A 20,570-nucleotide genomic window follows, 5' to 3' on the forward strand; every position below is an offset into this window, starting at 1 on the left:
AACGCCGCAATGAACATAGGGGTGCATATATTTTTTTGGATTAATGTCTTGGGATTTTTTGGATAAATACCTAAGAGTGGGATTGCTGGGTCATAGAGCTCGCACTCTTGAGTGAGCTCTTAACCAACTGAGCCACTCTGCTGGCCCTGACTTTTTTCTTCTTAAATTCTCACCACTAATATCTACACGACCATCGTCCCACTATTTATTTTTTTCTTTCTTATTTTTGCTGGTTTTTCCTCTTTCTGACTCTTAAAAATATTCCTGTGTCCAAAGTTGGATTTTTTTCCGAGACACTTTCGTGGGTGTGATGAGTCATTTCCATTGCTTGAATTATCATATACCTAACAATAAAAATATTAATCTGTGGGGGAGGGGGATTATCAATTTGTGAGGGGTGTAAATGTCTAACTATTACATTGTCTTGGACACCTGAAAAAAAAATAATAATCTGTATCTTCATACCCGACCTTCCTCTAGGTGTTATTCCTACAATTGGAACTGCATATGGCACCAGACTTACCTCAAATTCAACATGTCCCAAACTATATTTATCATCTTCCCTGGCATACATGTTCTTCCTAATATTTGAGATCTTGTGGAAAACCTCATACTTCCTTTTGCCCAACCCTAAACCCCTGGAAGTTGAAGTTACCCTAGAACTCATTTAGTTATCCATTCATGTACCCATCAAATATTTAACAAGTTCCCACTATGTGTCAAACACTGTTTTGGTTGGGGGATACCACGATGAACACAACAAAATCATAGAGTTCAGTCTAGTGGATGAAAACAGACAGACAAATATGAGAAATGGTAGTAAATGCTATGGAGATAAACTTTTTGGTAACTGGCATCTGAAAAAGGGCTACCCTCACACTTATTTGATATTTTGGTCAGTGAGAGAGTTCTAAGTTGGAAAAAATTTCCTTTCTGAATTTTAAAGGCATTGCTCTGTATTACACATTACAGAATCTATAATCTGCTAGCTTCCATTGTTAAGGATGAGAGGATTTATACCACTGTGACCCTTGAAACTTTATTGAAAACCTGATTTTTTTGCCCTCAGAAAACTTAAGGTTCCTCTTTGTCCCCCAAGTGTTCTAAAATGTCACGAGGATGCAAATTAACGTGGACCATTTTCCTGTGCTCACTCTGAGGGTCTGTTTTTTTTTTTTTTAAAGATTTTACTGGAGAATTGGGGGAAGGGAACAGCGCTGGGGAATCGGGAAAGGGGAACAGACAAGTTGCTGTCCTTTTGTTCTTCAGTCTAGTTGTGGAGGATGTCGCTTCACTGGCCCATGTTGGTATTATCACTGCACTCTTCCCGGGTGAGGCAGATCGGTCGCCGGCCACTGGACGGCTGCTCATGACAGCCCAGCTCCAGGTTGAGCTGTTGTTCACCATCTTAGCTATAGAGGGCGCAGCATCACTGGCCCTCATGTGGGATCCGAACCAGGGTCCTGCTGCTCAGAGCTGGCATCCCAAGCCAGCTCTTAAAGCGCCACTTGGCTGGCCCTGAGGACCCTTTTAATCAAGGAAACTCAGGTCCTCTAGTATTGATAAAATATCTTAAATTCTTACTCTGAAATTTTCTCTCATTTCTCCCATTCCTTCTTTCTCAAACTACAAAGTTTCAGATGTAAGACCCACAGGACTGACTTTCTGATATTTTCAGTCCTTTTTCGTCTCTTTTTCTTTCTGCTCTACATTCTGGGGGCATTCATAACTTTGATGTCCCATTACTTCTGAGTTAATTTATTTGTGCCATCATATTTTGAATTTCTAAGAGCTTTTTAGCAACTTGTTTTTAATTGAAGGATGCAATATGTTCTCTTTCCTGAGAATATTAGTAAGTTGTTTTTTTTTTGAAGTTTTTTTCTCCTTGCATGGTCTATTTCCTCTAAGTTCCTTTTTCTCTTTTTTTGTTGCTTTGGTTTTTGTACTTGGGACACTATCTTTCACAGGGGCTTTCTTCTAATGACAGGTGATCCTTGATTATCTGTTCTTATTTAAGGGGGAAGCACTGAGGAGCTGACTGGAAGCTGTGTGCTGGTGGCCTGGTCCATTGTTGGCTTCACTGTCTGGTGATCTGGCTATGTTGTTTCACCCGAGTACCCACAACTGTAAATATTTTTCATTTTTTCTACTGGACTGGTCATATTCCCCAGAAAAAAATTTTCCAGTCTTCTGCCCAGAGGCCTGGCTGCCAGCATTTAGAAGCCAAGCATGGGAAGTGGGCTAAGGAGTCTCACTATTCAATGTATGGATTTTTACTTCATCTGTTTTCAGTCCCCTCCCACCATCCCATTCCCAATTTGGAATCCCTCCAATTCATGTGCTCCTGAGAATAACCTTCTGGAAGAGGGACAACTGCCAGTCTGCTGTGGGAGGAAATACAGCTGTTTCTTAAACAGATTTTCCACTAATCTTCCTAATTTCTACCTCAACTTCAGAAGTACATGTTGCTGCCAATTTGCGTCTTTCTCAGATTCTTTAGGGGAAATCGAGTAGTTTCTCTGCTTGCTCTTATGTCAGGTTTTGGTTTTCTAAGTTTTTCATGCTTTTTGGTTTCTAAAATTTTGTTGTTTCTTCTGATAACTGTCCTTGTGGATTTAGACATAAAATTTTTCTTAGTAATTTTAGTAGGGTTTTGAGGGAGGAGAGATAAAATTATATTTTCCACATATTTTTGTTAATTGATTTTGAGTAATTTCCTTAATCCCTCTCAACCTCAGTACCTCATCCAAAAATCAGAATAAGGGACGGCTGAGTGGTGCGTTGGTTAAGAGCTGGCTTGGGACGCCAGCTCTGAGCCGCAGGGCCCCGGTTCGGATCCCACATGAGGGCAAGCCACCGTGAGCAGCTGTCCAGAGGCTGATGACTGATCTACCTCACCTGGGAAAAGCGCAACGATAATACCAACTCGGGCCAGTGAAGCGACGTCCTCCACAACTAGACTGAAAAACAAATGGACAGCAACTTATCTGTTCTCCTCCCCCAATACCCCAATAAAATCTTAAAAAAACAAAAAGCAAAAAAAAGAAACCCAAAAAATCAGAATAAAACTGTCTACTTTATGACTCTAAAAAATGAGATAATAGCAATGAATAGTACTATAAAGTACTACGAAAGTACAGAATTATTTAATCCTGATATAGGCTTCCAAAAAGGGATGCATTAACTCCTTTATTGAATATTAGTCCCATTATTTTTAGAAATATTTATTTAAAAAACCCATACTTTTCTTACATATTAGTATAATTAAAAAAAAATTAAATATGTCTTACCAAAAGGGTGTACAGGTAATCGACTCTAAAGAAATGTGATGCATAAACAATCTTCTATCTTTTATTGTGCCTAGGAAAATATTTTTTACATTATGCATTAATGAAAATAAATTTTACATTATTTATTAATGAAAGTCTAATAGGAGATTTTAATTCCTATGTCTATTTATTACACATTATTGTAAATAGCTACACAAAAACATTTGAGACAATTATACGAGGTCTGACAGGTTCGCCAACTTGTTACAATAATATTGCTAACCTTTTTTGCTATCAGGGATTGTTCATTATGAATTTTACCAACTGAACAAACAGTTGACCAAGTTTACTATTTGGAAATGCTGAAAAAGCTGTGTGAAAAAGTTAGACGACCTGAACTTTTTGCCAACAATTCATGGCTCTTGCATCGCGACAATGCACCAGCTCACACGACACCATCTGTGAGGGAGTTTTCAGCCAGTAAACAAATAACTGTATTGGAATACCCTCCCTACTCACTTGATCTAGCCCCCAGTGACTTCTTTCTTTACCCAAAGATAAAAGAAATATTGAAAGGAAGACATTTTGATGACATTCAGGACATCAAGGGTAATACAATGACAGCTCTGATGGCCATTCCAGAAAACGATTTCCAAAATTGCTTTGAAGGGTGGACTAGGCACAGGCGTTGGTGCATGCATAGCTTCCCAAGGGGAGTATTTCAAAGGTGACCGTAGTGATATTAAGCAATGAGGTATGTAGCCTAGGATGAGTTCACGAACTTAATTGTCAGACCTCATATGTCAAATGTGGCTAAAAGATGGAGTCAGGTGATGACACAGACATGCCTACTGGATTTACCAACACCGAGATCACGTGTGATCTAGGAAAGCATAACTTTGGTAGAATGGTGAGGGCCAAAGCTTGATTTGATTCCTGAACCTAAGCTTTTAATTATTATACTAAGTTCTTACTAAATTCTTAAAGCTTTTTCTTAATTATTTCACATTTCCTAAGGCTGGACAACCTTCACATCAAACTAGGTATTAAGAAAAGTGCACATAACAAGGCAAGATATAAGTTTAACAAACCACACTGTAAAGTCTTTTCCAATTATCTATATACCTAAAAGAGATAAGAAAAAATAACTTTAACAATATTATGGATAGTACCTATAGAAGGGGAAAAATATGGATAAAAAACAAATTTTACCGTCTAGAGTGCTTTTTGAAGCCTTTAAGGATTTTTCTTGATTTTCTGCTATCCTGTCAAATTCATTTATCAAGTTTCTTTTGATTGGGGGCTCTCCTAAAAAGAAATTTCCATACATATTTTTAAAGCAAATAACATCAATTTTATTTTTCAAAAGCCTATAATCCATTTTTTAAAACTAAAGTATTGACTTTTATAATATGTTAAGCAAAAAATACATATTATAATTTAAATAGCGACCATTCTATTCTGAAGGAGAGAATTCATTTTTCAGTATCAGTTTAATTTCTATTATTTCTTGCCCACTTAAAATACCTACTTAATTGGGTCTAGGGATAAACAGATGTTACCAGATACCACACATAAGCTAGCACTGAATGTAATTCTAGGTTTACTGGCAATAAGGACAAAATTTCTTCAGATAAACTTTTTCTGTATTAAACTCAAGGAATTTATTATATAGGTCCTTGAATTAGAGCGAGTAGGAGAAAAGATTTTTTTAAATTACCAAAATTAAAATATTAGGAAAAGTAATGCTTTTTTATTAGTTCCAGGTGTAAAACAATATAATAATTAGATATTTACACCCCTCACCAAGTGATAACCCCAAGTTTACTATCCCTGACAGTGCATATAGCTGTTACAATACCATTGACTATATTCCCTATGCTGTACTTTACATCCCGTGATCATACACATACACACACACACACACACATTTATAGTTGACATTCAATATTATTCTACTTCAGCTTGAGGTGTACAGAGCATGGTAAGGCATCTATACAGTCTATGAAGTGATCCCTCTGATAAGCCCAGTGCCCATCTGGCACCCTACATAATCTATACAACATTATTGATTATATTCCCCATACTGTATTTTATATCCTGAAAAGTACCATATTTTGCCGTGTATATTGTGCACCCACGTTTTCGACCCAAACTTTCAGGGAAAAAAATCTTTCGTTTTAATTCAAATTTTTATTTGTTTATATTTAGGTACTTGTTTTTTTGGTATTATAAAGGAATTTTAGCATTTATTTTAAACATATTATGTTACAAGAAATTTTATGTAACAAATAATTACAAAACACAAGAACAGATACAAGACAAGAAATTTTACGTACTGGTAACAAATTTACAATATTTATGTATCATAGAAAGCCAAGAACTCTTCATCATTGCAAGTTTATGGTAAGTTTAACAAAGCCAATTATTGTATTCCAGGGTATTATTTGGCATTCAGATACTGTTATTGATTTCTACAGTTACACTTTAAACTCATAAGCACAAATAAATTAAAAACACTTATATAGATGTGGAATTACTACTATACCCATGTATAATGCACATCCTTATTTTTCCCTCACAAAATTAGGCAAAAATGTGCGCATTATTCATGGCAAAATATGATAATGCTTTTTATTTGAAAATTCTACAAAGGCTGAGAGTAAAATTAAACAGTAATGCTAATTGTGCATTTCTGTGTCATACTGATAACATGTGATAACAGGTACTTTACTTTTTGATGGTTTATTAAAGGAAATGAATTTGTAGGATTTAATAAGTAAAAATGTCCATGCAAGGCTTTTATCAAGTATTAGATTATAATGTGACTTAATTGTTTAACAATGTTACTAGTTAAGTAACCAGAAGCTGATTAAGCTCTATATTTATATACAGAGGGTGCCAAAAAAATGTATACACATTTTAAGAAAGGGAAACTGTATTAAAATTGTAATACTCAACATATACCAATAACAAAAGATAAATACAAGTCATGTTTGACTTCTGCAGTTACAAGAGGTGCTCAAAGTGCTTACCATCAGTGCCCAGACTCTTCTGATTATGGAGAATTACAGCTTGAGCAACCAACGTGTCCAAAAGTTGACCAAAGTGTCCACCTATATACATTTTTTTGGCACCCCTGGTATATAACAGAAGTCAGGGAAATTAAACAGTGATGCTGTTGAGAACATTTATTATAAGTTGTTTTTGTCTAAGCAGGCTACCCACTTCAGTATACACATGAACAAAATGGAGTTCTATAAATAAAGCCATTATTTTCCATAAAAAGAACATGAATATCTATAAGCATCTCCACTTCAGAATTCTGCACTGGAGAACAGCACTAGTTTAAGGCAAGTATTATAAACTTACCACTTTGCCGTAACATAAACTTGGTACAGAATGTGACCTAGATAACACTTTATTAAGCAAACCTGTATCCACCAGGATAACTCGGGAGAAAGACACCAAGTGGAAGAATGAACTGAGGACTTCTGTGTCTTTCTCTGTATTGTGAAGGAGCTGGACAAGAAGGCTTGTAATAGCTCAATTATTCTATAAGGCTATAGTTTTTTAAAATGAGCTAGTTATTTAAGACCATCTACTTTAAAGCTGGAGCGTTAGTTCTGCCATTTACTTTAATTGTAACTAATCAACAGATTCAATTATTTAATATTACTCCTACTCAGAGATACTAAATGAAAAAAAATTACACATCCAGCTAACCTAGTAGTTGAACTAAGTTGTTAGATACACATTTAAAAGAGATGTTAGAAGGGAGTCCAAATCGCATTAAGACCACAATACTATTTGCGGAGGATAACTGATTTCAGAACACTTCCTAGATGAACAAAAAGGAAGCAAGCCAACACCCATACCTAGAAACCAACGTTTTAAGTTAACAAGAGGCACAGTCTGAACCTCTCTTATCTATCCATCCATCCATCTGAAAACAGTAAGTTATTTTATGCAGGCTATTATGATATGAACATAAGTTTCAACTTTTCTAGAGAAATTTAAACTTTTAATAGTAATTTCTCAGTTATAGCTATATTAATAATCTCTAAAAATACATTGAGAACCTCAAAACACAGCTTCTTGAACAAAGACTCAGATATCAAGAGTGAGGTCACATTCTCCCAAACTAAACATCAAACTCTGGAAAAACATACAGTGTATAATATCATCATTGCTGTAAGCTAGCATGCCAGAATTACTGAGGGCTTAATTTTAAACGTGATTGGCAAATCAAAATGAAAAAATGGACACTTACCAACCGAGACAAGTGCTTCTCCTCTTCTTTTTCCAGCTCTTGAATTTAACAAAACTGTTTTCTCATTGTTTTGGCACCTAAGAAGAGAGTGTTCAGGATGACTTAGCAGTTCAGAATCCGTCAGCTCAGCATCTTCCATAAAAGCTTTGGCAATCTCTACTGCTTCTTTTTCAAAATAGTTCTCTGGGTCTTTGGAATAAGTAGGACAAATTTCTATATTTGTTTTCATGGGAAGAATAGGAAATGTTTCAGATTCCCTAATTTCCATTTTTATGTTTTTAGGTAAAGCTTGTTCTTTCTCCAAAAGATGACTGTTCTCAACTAGCGGTGCTTTGCTTCCTAATACCAACTGCTGTTGGTCTTGCTTAAACCGAGGGAGACATGGAGAAACTTCAACAGAGTGAGTATTATCTGAAGAACCAATTTCACTGTTACAGCGATTTGATAATTTAAGTACTTTATTGTAGGCTTTTTCCATGTGGGAGTTTACAGAGTGTTCTGGGGCTCTCTTATTAATACAGGAGAGAGGACGTATTTTTGACACACCTTGTCTGGATGTAGGTGAACATTGAGGACCACATTCACTTTTGATGAAATCAAATTCCTCTAACATCCCCTTAACTCTGTTTAAGGCCCTTTCTGAAACTGAAACCTGTTTTCCACTTGCTGTACTAAATCCAGAGAAAGCAGATGATAGTGCATTTTGGGGTGTAGGTGTCTTAGTAGTTTCTTCTCTTGTGACCGAGTGTTGTTCAAAGGATACTTCGGAAAACGGCAGCTGGGCACTCTCTTCTAGCTTAGAAAATACCTGTCTGGCCTTTTGTAATGCAGCATCTGACACTTGTACAGACTTCCCATTCGCCGTGCTACAAATTCCACAAGCATTCGTAGAAGAGACCAACTTGGAAAGTTTCTCTGTATGAAATTTACATCTATTGGAAGTTTCCAAGTTAACCTGACAAGATGATACTTTAGTAACCTTCCCTGATCCAGACATGCTTTGGCTGTGTTGTACAATTTGCTCACTTTGATTGTCAGCAAAAACTTTGTATGAACACATACTATGTTCTTCGCTATCCAGGGAATTAGGAAAAATACCTTTTGATGCATCATCCACTGCCTTCCGGGACCCTGCCACAGTTTTTGTTTGGCCAGTGCCTGATTTACTCTCAGTGTTCTGCTTAACAACCTGAGTGCAGTTGTCTGTAAACCTCTGTCTCCCTTTTGTTCCGTGTGACACACTGACCATTTGACTATGTGCTGTGTTGAACTCAGGTGCCCCTGCTTCAAAATTATTGGAATCAGACACTGTCACTTCCACGGCTGCATTTTCATTTTCACACGGGGAAGAGTTAGTCACAAATTTCTGAACACAAATATCTTCATTTACAGTTTGTGGGTATGTGTTTGTTTCTCTTATAGTGAATGTTACTTCAGAAAAACTAGTGTTTTTTCTGTCTTTGACATTCTTCATTACTGGCTCAATTATAGAATTATCAATTTTATTTTTTAAGAGAGATTCTGATGTATTACATACCTCATTGGAATGACAAAAATCAGAATGGTACCAATAACTGTTAGACATGGTACTGTTCCTTAAATAACTTGAATCTTGTTTTTCACAGATATTTTTATCATTGTCAGTTATGACAGTGTTTGAGTGATTTCCACATGAAGGATTTTCTACATAATCCTCAGGATATTCTTTTAAACATATAACCTTGGCAGCATTTATTTTTTCTGGTTGACCATCCAATTCTCCTTCTCTAAGCCATTTTTTCGCTTCAAGTAGTGAAGCCTGACTCACAGAAATTTTTCTACCATGTCCTGTGTAAAATGCTAATGCTGAATTTTCAACTGAACAAGTGAACTGATTTGTGTAACAAGTTGTAGGACATTTTACTGTTTCTTTTTCTATGGTTTCATGTACTTTAATTTTCAGAGAGATACTATTTGACATTTTGAGATTTTCAGTTTGTCTGTATAAGTTATCACGTGATAGCCTGGGTAGCATGGCAGTCTTGTTATAAACAAGTTTTTTCTCCTCTAGAGAATTCTGCATTTCTTCATACTTTGGGTCAGTTGTTATTTCAACTGTCTCACATGCTAATTCAAGCCCTTCTTTACAGTCTTCTCTGTTCTTCAGCATCTTTGCCCCTCGATGGCTAAAATCAGTGGCTTTACTATTATTATATTGCTTTTTTTCATCAAAAATATTTTTCACTTTGTCCAAAGATTCCTTCGCAATTTTTACCTTTTTCCCACTAGCTGTAAGAAAACCCAACATGGTAGGTTCTTTTATCTTTTTGATTTCACATTCTGGTCCTGGTTGGAGAGCCAGTAATTGATTTTCAATACCAACTGGGTCACCTTCTTTCAATGTTTTTTCTTTAACCATATCTGTTTTCTCATGACTTGAAATGTCTACTTTGTTGACATTTATTCCAGAAAGAAATTCAGAGTTCAAGGCATCTGAAAAGTTACTCAATTCTTCTGCACATTTTTGATCAAAGAAATTTACAACTTTATTTAATGAATCTTTGGAAATGCTGATATTTTTCCCACTTGCAGTCTGAAAGGATATATCAAAAAAGTCAAAATCTTTTATGTTTTGCCCCATCTTTTTAGTTAACTGTTGTTTATTTGACATATTAACATGAAATGTTTCTTCAGCTTTCACAGCTTCCAAACATGTTAAATCCGACACACTTTCTTTGACTTCAGTGTTTCCCTCCTTCATAAACTGGCTAGATGATTTTAGATTTATGTTGTGCTGATCAACACATGGCCAGGCATTTTCAACGTTAGGGATATAAACTGTATTGTTTTTACTTGAATCAATGCCATTAGAGTCTCCTAAGTTACAAATATTTCTACTGGCACCAGCGTATTTGTCATTTTCATTTTCTGTGTTTTTCTTGCGATCTGCAGCATTTTCATTAACAAACGTGTCAGTAGTCTTTTCAATATTATTTTGTTGTATTAGTTGGCACTTATTATTGTTTTCATTTAAATTTGTATCGTTATAATTTTCTAGGTTAAACAACAAAACAACAGAATCGTTACATTTATTTGAAGAGAAACTTCTTGGATCTATTGCAGAAGTTTCTTCACTAATATTCTCAATGTCACTGAACAGTTTCATAGCTTTTTGCAGTGCTTCACTAGAAACATTCAGTTTTGTGCCACGAGCAGAATAAAATCCTCTAAACTTCATTTCATTTTTATCTGCTAAATATCCAGAAGCACTTTTGTTACAGTTGGTTTTCAATGAGCAAGCAAACTTTTGCTTACCTTCAAATTTACTGCTGCTATGTACCTGACTGATAGTTGGGGCATTAATTCTGAGATGAAGATCAATGTCTTTCCATTCTTCAGAAGTGGTATTCATGACAGGCATCTGGTTTTCAGGCATTTCAAATGTATTATTCTGTATCACATGGCTCGGTTTTTGAAACTGTGTAAATTCAAACTGACTTCCTGATTCTTCCAATATAGTAGAAAGTTCTGTAATTTCTGCCTTTTGACTCGGTGTTAAATTGTGGTTTGAACTAAAATCTTGCTTTAAAGATAAAGTTGGAGGAGTTGTGTGACTATTTTCACTATTAGAAGCAAATGCACTACTCGGTATACACCCAGATACAGTATTAGTTGACTGTGAATTAAGTGCATGAGGTTTACTTAGTTGCTTCTGATTTTCTAACGATGAGGTATTTATAATTTCAACACAAGCTAAATCAGTATAAAAATGTTCTTCAATATCTTTGAAGAACACTTTACCTTTTTTAATGTTGTGTTCAGAGAGTTTTATCTCTTTATTAGAAGCTGTTCTGAAGCCATTTCCAAAATTGTGATTTGAAATGGGATCTGAGAGTCCTGCCCATTTGTCCATATAATCATTATTTCTATTTGATTTCTTATCTATATCCAAGGAAATGTCTGATTTTGAATCTTTGCTTAGAGTAGTTTTTAGTTGTTGTGTTATATCATTTCTGTTTTTCTCTGTAAGATCATGGACTATAGTTGAATCAAAATCTTCTGTAACAGACACTCTGACTGTTTGTTTGTCATCTATACCTGTACCTACTACAATGGTAGAGTTCTGGAAAATAGGTCTTCTTACACAACTGAGGTCAGCCTTGTGAAGTTCCTTAGTATTTTCTAAAACAGGAATATTCATTTCAGTAGTTGATTCAAAGACAAAATCATTCTCACTGTCTTGGAAAAGTTCTTCAGAGTTTGAATTGACAGTTATTTTTGGAACTGAAGTTGTCTCTTCTTGATCCTTTTGGATTACTGTGAGATTTGTATTTTGGATGAATTGTACCTTCATAGAAGATGATGCTACTGTTATGTATTTTTCAGGTGACAATAGCTCAGCTTTTTTAGAATTTTCATTTAAAACACATATTTCTTGATTCTTTTCCATGGTAATATTTTTGGTTAAATCAAAACCAGCTTCACAATTCATACATTTTAGTTTCTCTGATGTTTTATATGATTCTTTTCCTCTAGAGATCACAACTGGGTTTGATGGAGGATCCTTAGAGCTAGGAGTTAAAATACTGGCATTATCATGGTTATATAAAAAGCTTTCCTGGGATGGAAAGTGAATACCACTACATTGTACTTCTGAATGTGGCATTGCAGAGTGACATACTGTAGGCAAGACGTTTTCTTTTATATCTATAATGCTTTGGCTTTTTGGGTCAGCTTTACAATGTTTTTCCTGCAAGCATGAGAGATAATCAGTTTCTGTGGTTATAAATGACTGCAGTTTTCCTTTATTAATTTTTGCTTCTTTACAATCAAGTTCCTGAGATATTATTTTATTATCAGAAGAACTGTTTTCATTACTGGAATATTTTCTCAGATTTGTCCCAAAAGAGCTGGTTAAAGACAAAGCTGGTTCTTCAGAATCATTCTGTAAACAGTTGTTTTTGACAGAAGAATGTAATAAACCTAAGCATAAAGACACAAAATGACAAAATAAAATTCAAGTACTATCAATCACAGTCACTAAATATTTTCTACAAAGTTAAAATTCTTATTTTCTAAAACAAGAATTACATGAAAAGTAAGAAGTGGATGTCAGGTTTAAAACAGAAATCATTCTAAATATTCTTTATCTTGAAGTTATTACTTTTCCAATTAAAGAGAAATGGGACCTAGTATTATTTTTTAATACGTATCAACTCAATCAAAATTAGTATGTAGTTTCAGAAAGCAGCTAGCTACCATGAGTAAAATTCAAAGTAATTATATTAGAAAATAGGAAAAAAATTCATTGCTAATATTGATGTAACAGAAAATTAAAAGCAAGGCAAAAGAAAGAATTAGGAAAGTAACCATTTCCTTCAGTTAATTCAGTCTTTCATATTGAAAAAAACACACAAAAAAATAAACTTTTAAAACCAGGTTCTAGGGCCAGCCGAGTAGCCCAGTTGGTTAAGAGCTCACTCAAGAGTGTGAGCTCTGAGCAACAGGGTCACCAGTTCGATTCACGGCCCGAGCTGAGCTGCTGCTGAGCTGCCAACAGGTGGCAGGATGGCTCAGCTAAAAACAAAAACAAAAACAAACTAAAAAAACAGGTTCTACATATGAAGGGCCTGAAAGATGACCTAATCTCAATTATAAAGGCAAATTAAACTGCTGTGTTCAGTTAATTTTAAAGGCCCTCTGAGTTTCCTATTAACAAGTCAAAATTATTCATTTTATTTTGTTTAATCAGTGACCACTATTATAGATTAGCTGTTTTATTAGTTTTAACTCTGATATGTACAGCATTAAACATTTTTCTCTGGAAATTAATCCAAATCTCAAATAGTTCCTCTGTACTCCACTTCCACCAAACCCATCAGTCACTGAGATGTTACAACCCACTAAAATCTTCTCACAGGGAGCTAAAATAAACTTTTTAACATAGAGTTTAGCTAGTGATTATATGAACTGTAACTCAAATAAAAAATGAGTTTCATTGTGCACACTCTGGACACACAGAAATACAGTAATAACTCTAGGCAATCTCTAAATATTTAAGAAAACTATTTAATGACAAAAATCACTATTTAGGACTGGATTAAATTTAGCTAGCAATTAGCTCTTTTTTCAGTTTTTTTACTTGCTTTAGAGGAAATACATAGTCAACAGCATAACACATTTACAAAATTGTCCAATTTGTATATAATAAACACTGGGAAATAAAAGCAGGAAGTATGTAGCCAGGCTCTTGATGCTTATAAAACACAGGCCTTGTCTCAAGAGTGATGATTATACATATATCCACACAAACTGATTTAACAAGTTTGAATGAAATGATTCCGAATATTGACAATCAAAAGCCTAAACAATAACGTTATGTTGACATCAACTGATATTGAATACAGGCTCTAGATTTGCTAGAGCCACATACAGCTTTAAAAGCCTTGTCTGAGCATTAAAAGTCGACCCTTGAACAACATGGGTTTGAACTGAGCAGATCCACTTATATTTGGACTTTTTTCAATAAATATACAGTTGGCCCTCCATATCCCTGGGTTTTGCATCTGCAGATTCCCAACCGCAGATTGAAAATATTGTTTTCAATCCATGGTTTGTTGAATCTGTGAATGTGGACGGCTGACTCCATGCATTGTTTCATGCCATTTTATATTGGGACTTGAGCATCTGAGGATTTTGGTATCGGTGGGGGGATGTCCTGGAATCAATCTCCCATGGATACCAAGGGATGACTGAGTTTCTGGGCAGTCAAAAGTTATACTTGAATTTCTGGCTGCACAGGGATCAGAGCATTGTTTAATGGTCAACTGTACAAGATATAGAGATTTTTAAAAACTACAAAGGGAAACCAAAAATAGTACAGAAGGAAAGCAAGCAGTATGTTTCAAAAGAGATTAAAGACAGGGATTCACATATTCAAATAAGAGTACTTGTCACCATCCATAAAACAATATGTACTATTCCCACACATACAAAAAAAGGTACCTGAATCAGCATTTGTAACTGTAGGTGATGCTTCAAAAGCATTTGATTCAAATTGGGCTGAATAGTCAGTCAGTCTTGATTCTTGGTCTTTCTGCATTTTTAGTCCTTGATAAGATGTTTCATCATTTATAGCATAAATAAACTTTTTAGTTTTCTTTCTCAAAGTGGATATTAAACTTGTATTCTTCAAAGCTACAGAAGTGTGTTTGATAGTGGCTGGCCAGCTTCCATTATCAACTGAACTTGTATATGAAGAACTCTCTTTCTGTGAGCAAACAGTATGTATTTCCAACCCACTTTCAGAGGCTTCAGGGTCTTCTTTCAAGTTTGGATCAGTCATATTACTTGAGAAAATTGCACTGGACATCTCTTCAGGCGATTCTCTGATCCTGAATATAGCCTTTTTGCTACCCTGAAGTGGAGAAGCTATCAGGGAAGTTTCAGGTACTGCGTGCTTTTCCACAAGAGTGGAATCTTCATGAGATTCAAGATACTGCCCATCATCTCTCTTATTTACCACTGTTTCCTGATGTAATACCTTCTCTGCTTTTGGTTCACTTGAAATATGTGGCAAAGAATTTTCTAAAGTAATAAAGTTGGTACGTTCTTTCTCTGTGCCTATGAGGTCTTTTTCTGAATTATTTTGGTCACAAGAAGAAATACGCAGTAGGGGTATTTTCTCCATCTGGGTTCCATTTAGACCTGAGAGGTTTAGCTGAGACCACTCAGAGGCTGAAGAGTGTACAATTTCCTCGGAGACAGTGTCACTTCCATTCCCAAAGGGCTTCTGACTTGTTATATTTGAATCGAAAGGACCACTGTCATTTGGTTCCATTTCAGACACAAATGAATGTTTATTTTCTTTCATTTGTTTTTTAGCTTCTTCACATTCATCGTTTTTTGGTTCATTGAAAATATTTTTCCTAGTCTTGCCAGCTTTTATTTCTTGAAAATTTCTTGTTTTATATCGAGAAACACATAATGAAAAATTATCTCCAGAAACATCGGCAACTTTTTCATGTATGTCATCTTCCAGGACATTTGGCATTGACTTTCCAAAATGATCTTTGCAGCTACTTACTTTACCAAATGAATTCTCCAATCCTGTTAAAGTTTAAAACAGAAACATATTAATAACATTTTATAATACAACCATATAATTTATACTATTTTCACAACCTTTTTCATAGAAATAGTATATATTAAATAACGCATAATTTAACATTTAAAGGGTTATCCTGAGTGCTAGCTATTTTTATTTTTTGGGAGGACACGCCACCCTTCCCATGTTCCTCTGATAAAGACTGACTCCAATGTCCCCAAAGACTTTTATTCATACTCCAATCCCCAATAACCTTTCTTGACTAGTTCGACACAATTAAACTCACCCAATCTTACTATAGATACACAATCTAACATCTAAAATTTATCAAATCAGATGTCCAAATTAATTTGTGGCTCTACAACAACTGAAAGTAAAATCTGATTACATGCACACATTCCCGCCCTCCCCCCTCACGCCCCTGATATCCATTCCTACACATTTATACAGACATACACACACACTAAGAAAAATGCAATATTCCCATGACCTGATTAGGTAATTTTTGGTATATCTGAAACCACATTTATTTTCTAATTAGAAAATTAGGCTTTTACATTTTTTGTTAATTATTAAGTCTTATTCTTCATCTGTAAGTTTTGAGTAATGGGCTTTGTTTGTGTGTCGCAGTAGCATAGTCTTATCTTGAAGAGTCTTATCTTCGCATGATGTTTAAACATTGCATCTAAATCAAGTTAGTTTGTACCCTCAATACCTTAAGTCATCAATAGAGGAGAAGCTATGTGTTTTCTCTTTAGGGGGAGCAATACTTCAATTATGTCAGTTAAAAACAGTAGTTCATTTAAACATAAGGACTTACCATGACTTTTAGCTTCTCTTTGATTTTTGTTTTCATTGTCTAGCCCAGAAGGGCTAAACCTATTATTTTTCTTCAGACTTTCATCATTGTTAGAAAAATCGTTTTTCAAAATCTGCAAAAGTTATATTTAAAATTACTCATATAGGAACTCTCACTATACATAAATATTCAACCCATTCTTGAATCAAGAGACAGCCAAGTTTCATAGGAAGTCAAAGAAAATCACATATAGGAACAAGTTTACAGATATTCTCAAAGGCTTAGATAAATTATAAATCAGGGAGTGAAAAAAATGCAAGATCAATAATTTTTCACAGCATCCTAAAATTATAAGCAACTGCAACAGCATAATCAATTTGTCATATTTACTTACAGCAGTAGTATCATTAGGACATACAGCTGCACATGCTTCTTCATCTCTGACTGGAAAAAAAATTCAATTTACCTCTACTGTATTATACATCATACACTAAAGTTAATGCGAAAACTTATGTATTTTTTGGTCAGACATGAAAAGACACATATACTATTGGATTAAATGACACATTTGAAACAAAATGAATTGACCCAAGTATAGTAATTAGAAAGGCCAATCAACATAGTGAATAAGCTACAATATATTCACATCCTTAGTACCACTCATATAAGGTGTTAAGAAACTATGGCTTGGTGATCCTGACCTTAAGGTAATATCATCCACAAAGAGTTGGAGACTCATATGAAACTGTAAGGTCATGAATTAAAAGCTAAAGCTTATAGACTTTACCATTTACTTAGATAATAGTACATATAGTCTAAAGGCATATCATACGTTAAACATTTCTTACTGTTCAACATGCATTATTTCATCTGAGCAACAAAAGAACAAAGTTAAATTTCCAGCTAAAGGAAATGGAATGATTTTTGCTGGAATTAAAAAACAAAACAAAAAACCATCCTGGTTTGCATATAATTTGACTCCTATAGGATACTACTTAATGTATTTGTGATTTATCCTAATCTACACTAAATAGAATAAAACTATTCTAACACACTCATCAGACAGTGTTGTCTAATTTAATTACTATCTAATTATATTTTCATGCTTTCTTTTCAACAGAAGCATTAGAGATGACAATTCATCAGTGTCATTGACCTCCTTATGAAATACACATTGACAGTCTTACCTATGAGCACAGTAGCACTGAGGGTCGGTGGTGTGGCCAAAGAACTTGACCAAGACATATCAGGATCCACCTCAACTCCTAGACTTTCAGAAATATGTTTTGGTGTCTGATTCTGGAAATAAAGAAAACAGTTTCTTTCACAGGAAGGCACTGATGATTGAGAATATTTTCTCATTCACTTATTTTTTTCATTTATCATTTACTGAATGCCTATGTGAGACTGTAAGCACATATCTGTAAGTCTCAGGGCAAAAGTATGACACTGTTGTCAAATTCTCAATTACTACACAATAAGAATAAGCTAGGCAGAATATTTACCGTCAGAAGCTTCGGTGTATGAAATAAATATCCACATACCACTGGAGGTAAAACAAGGAAAAAATTATCAAGTTTTATTTTTATTAAAATTTAGAATATTAAAAAAATAAAAGCCTTGGTTTTAAATCATACCTGACTTTTCTCTTTGTGGTGTTACATGCATACATCGCAGAACACCAGGACTAAAACAAAACAAAACAAATCCCTCATTATTCAAGAGAAAACATAAATGGCAAAAAAAATTACTAATATTACAAAAAGAACTCAGACATATCAATATTAGAATTATACTACTTTATAACTTTTTATATTACTTTAAAAAAAAAGATTTTATTGGGGAATTGGGGAAGGGGAATAGACAAGTTGCTGTCCTTTTGTTCTTCAGTCTAGTCGCTTCACTGGCCCATGTTGGTATTATCATTGCGCTCTTCCCGGCTGAGTCGACGTTGACGCGACTCATGGCAGCCCAGCTCCAGGTCGAGCGGTTGTTCACCATCTTAGCTGTAGAGGGCGCAGCATCACTGGCCCTCAAATGTGGGATCCAAAACCGGGCCCTGCTGCACAGAGCTAGCGTTCCAAACAAACTCCTAACCAACGCACCACTCAGCCGGCCATATAACTTTTTAAAAAGTATCTCATGAAGAACTAAGTAACCACTAAATTATGTTTAAAATGCCCATTGAAAGTAATGTATAAAGTACTCACAAATTTCAGCTGGTAGGGATTGTATATTTTGAATTTTAAAATTATATGAAGTGAATCTATAGTAGCATCATACTCTCTCCAATGATTCAAAGTACACAAATAATTTATTTTAAACTGATATTACAAGGGCATTGTTTTTCATCATTAATATTTTTGTTACTTAAAAACTTCATAGACTATACATAAAAACCAGTGAATTCAACATTATAAGAAAAACAAAGAAATGTTTCTAACATAAAAATTATTGTATTAAATAACTCAACCTAAAAGATTATTTAAAAATAAAAGTTCCTCTACCAGGCTCTCTGCCAAAATATTAGCGTGAAAATTAAATGCATTTCTATAAAACAAATGATCATTTGTAGGAAAACGTTTAAGTATTTTAATACAGTAGCTTTAACATACCTTTCAATAAGACAATTTAGAGGTGGGCTGGAAACATCATTTGCTTGATCCATTTTAGCCTTCATTGTGCAACAACTTTTATGCTTATTATTGGTGATATCCTTTCCTGGAACAGTACGATAATTCAGTGATGATGTGTATGCTCTGGATTGTGAATTTTCATTCTCTGGAAGTATTTAAAACAAAAAGTTTCATCTGTACTAGAAGGAGAATGTAAGAGTTCAGTCTGAACTGGCTCTCAGTTTGCTGATCCTCCCAAAAAGGGATGTCTGCCCCCATTTAACAACCATAGTAAGCATGCGTGCATAGTATGCATAAGGCACCTTGGGTAATGCAACCAAGATACAGCTTTAACCTCAAGGAGTTCAGAATACAGTAGGGGGAATTTTTTTGCAATGTACACAAGTGGAAGACAAAGTTGAATGTGTTATGTCCTTTGATTAAGTTTCACAGTACTACGGTATCAGGGAACATCAGAGTAAAGGAAAAGACATTTACTGAAAACCTACCAAGGTGCCAAATCTGACCACTACTTTTCTGCTGAAAGCCTTTTGAGATCTTGTTCTCACAGTGAAGTTCAAACTCCATAACAAGACTCCCTAGTATCAAGGCCTTCATGATCTGTTGTCTTAATTTCTATGGTGACATTTTTTCACATTTTATTTTCAGTCGTATCCAACCACTTGCATATCCTGCAAGAATCCTCTCTTTTTCTCTAGGCCTTTGTACAAACTGTTTCTCTCTTTTTTTTTATTGCTCTTGACCTGGAACATCCTCTTTTGGGCTTCCATTTTGAAACTACCTCCTCCAGAAAAGTTCAGTGGTCTCTACAGTGAGATTAAGTGACTGCTCCTTTATGTGCTCCCTGCAGAGTTTATCAAACACTGTTCCCGTTTCCTCTATTAGATTGTGAGTTCCCTGAGATTGACATCTTGTCTTATTTATCACTGTATCCTTAGCAACGACAATAATTGCCTGCTATGTTATAGTCACTCCACAAATACTGTCTGAATGAATTAGCAGTGATTAGAAAAGTGGATTGTAGACAGCAACACATACTCCTGCTATTCTCATTGACTACATCTACTTTCTGGATAGGGTTTGGAATGCTCAGACAAGGCTTTTAAAGCTGTATGTGGCTCTAGCAAATCTAATGTACAGGTTTTCAACATTCCTATTTTCTGTATTACAAATTGGACACTTGAGGCGCTTATTATTACTCTTAAAAATTGCTTTTAAAAATAGTTGCTTTAACTGATTCTATGGTCTCTAGCTTAGAAAAGCTTCGGGGAAAATAAGTTGTAATGTGTTACTAAAATAAAGCAAAGACCAAACTGAAAACGATTTGTAGCAGCATACACAAAACACTGCGTTATATTCTCATTTCTCAAGTAACAGGGAATAGACATAATCAGTAAAAAGCCAAATGTACGTATAACTTAAAAACCTTACTTCAACAAATATCCAACCTCCTTCATTAATGAGACTTTTAAAGGTATTAAAATGTAGCTAAACTTATTTTTCGAAA

At 34.8% G+C, this 20,570-nt stretch overlaps 1 protein-coding gene across 3 annotated transcripts in view; it reads right to left on the minus strand.

Annotated features, from left to right (window-relative positions):
• Positions 1-20,570, minus strand: part of BRCA2 (BRCA2 DNA repair associated) — a 61,702-nt gene that overhangs the window by 33,633 nt on the left and 7,499 nt on the right. For all 3 annotated transcript variants that reach the window (XM_019652337.1, XM_019652338.1, XM_019652339.1), the window contains exons 3-12: positions 19,043-19,208; positions 18,065-18,114; positions 17,933-17,973; positions 17,615-17,726; positions 16,822-16,871; positions 16,449-16,560; positions 14,527-15,630; positions 7,543-12,504; positions 4,482-4,577; positions 3,291-3,360 (exon numbers count right to left, since the gene is read on the minus strand). In XM_019652337.1, coding sequence (XP_019507882.1) covers positions 3,291-3,360; positions 4,482-4,577; positions 7,543-12,504; positions 14,527-15,630; positions 16,449-16,560; positions 16,822-16,871; positions 17,615-17,726; positions 17,933-17,973; positions 18,065-18,114; positions 19,043-19,208 — 6,763 coding nt within the window. The remainder of the gene's footprint in view (positions 1-3,290; positions 3,361-4,481; positions 4,578-7,542; positions 12,505-14,526; positions 15,631-16,448; positions 16,561-16,821; positions 16,872-17,614; positions 17,727-17,932; positions 17,974-18,064; positions 18,115-19,042; positions 19,209-20,570) is intronic.

This window comes from Hipposideros armiger, unplaced genomic scaffold (assembly GCF_001890085.2).
Source record: "Hipposideros armiger isolate ML-2016 unplaced genomic scaffold, ASM189008v1 scaffold_178, whole genome shotgun sequence".
Taxonomy (NCBI): Eukaryota; Metazoa; Chordata; class Mammalia; order Chiroptera; family Hipposideridae; genus Hipposideros; species Hipposideros armiger.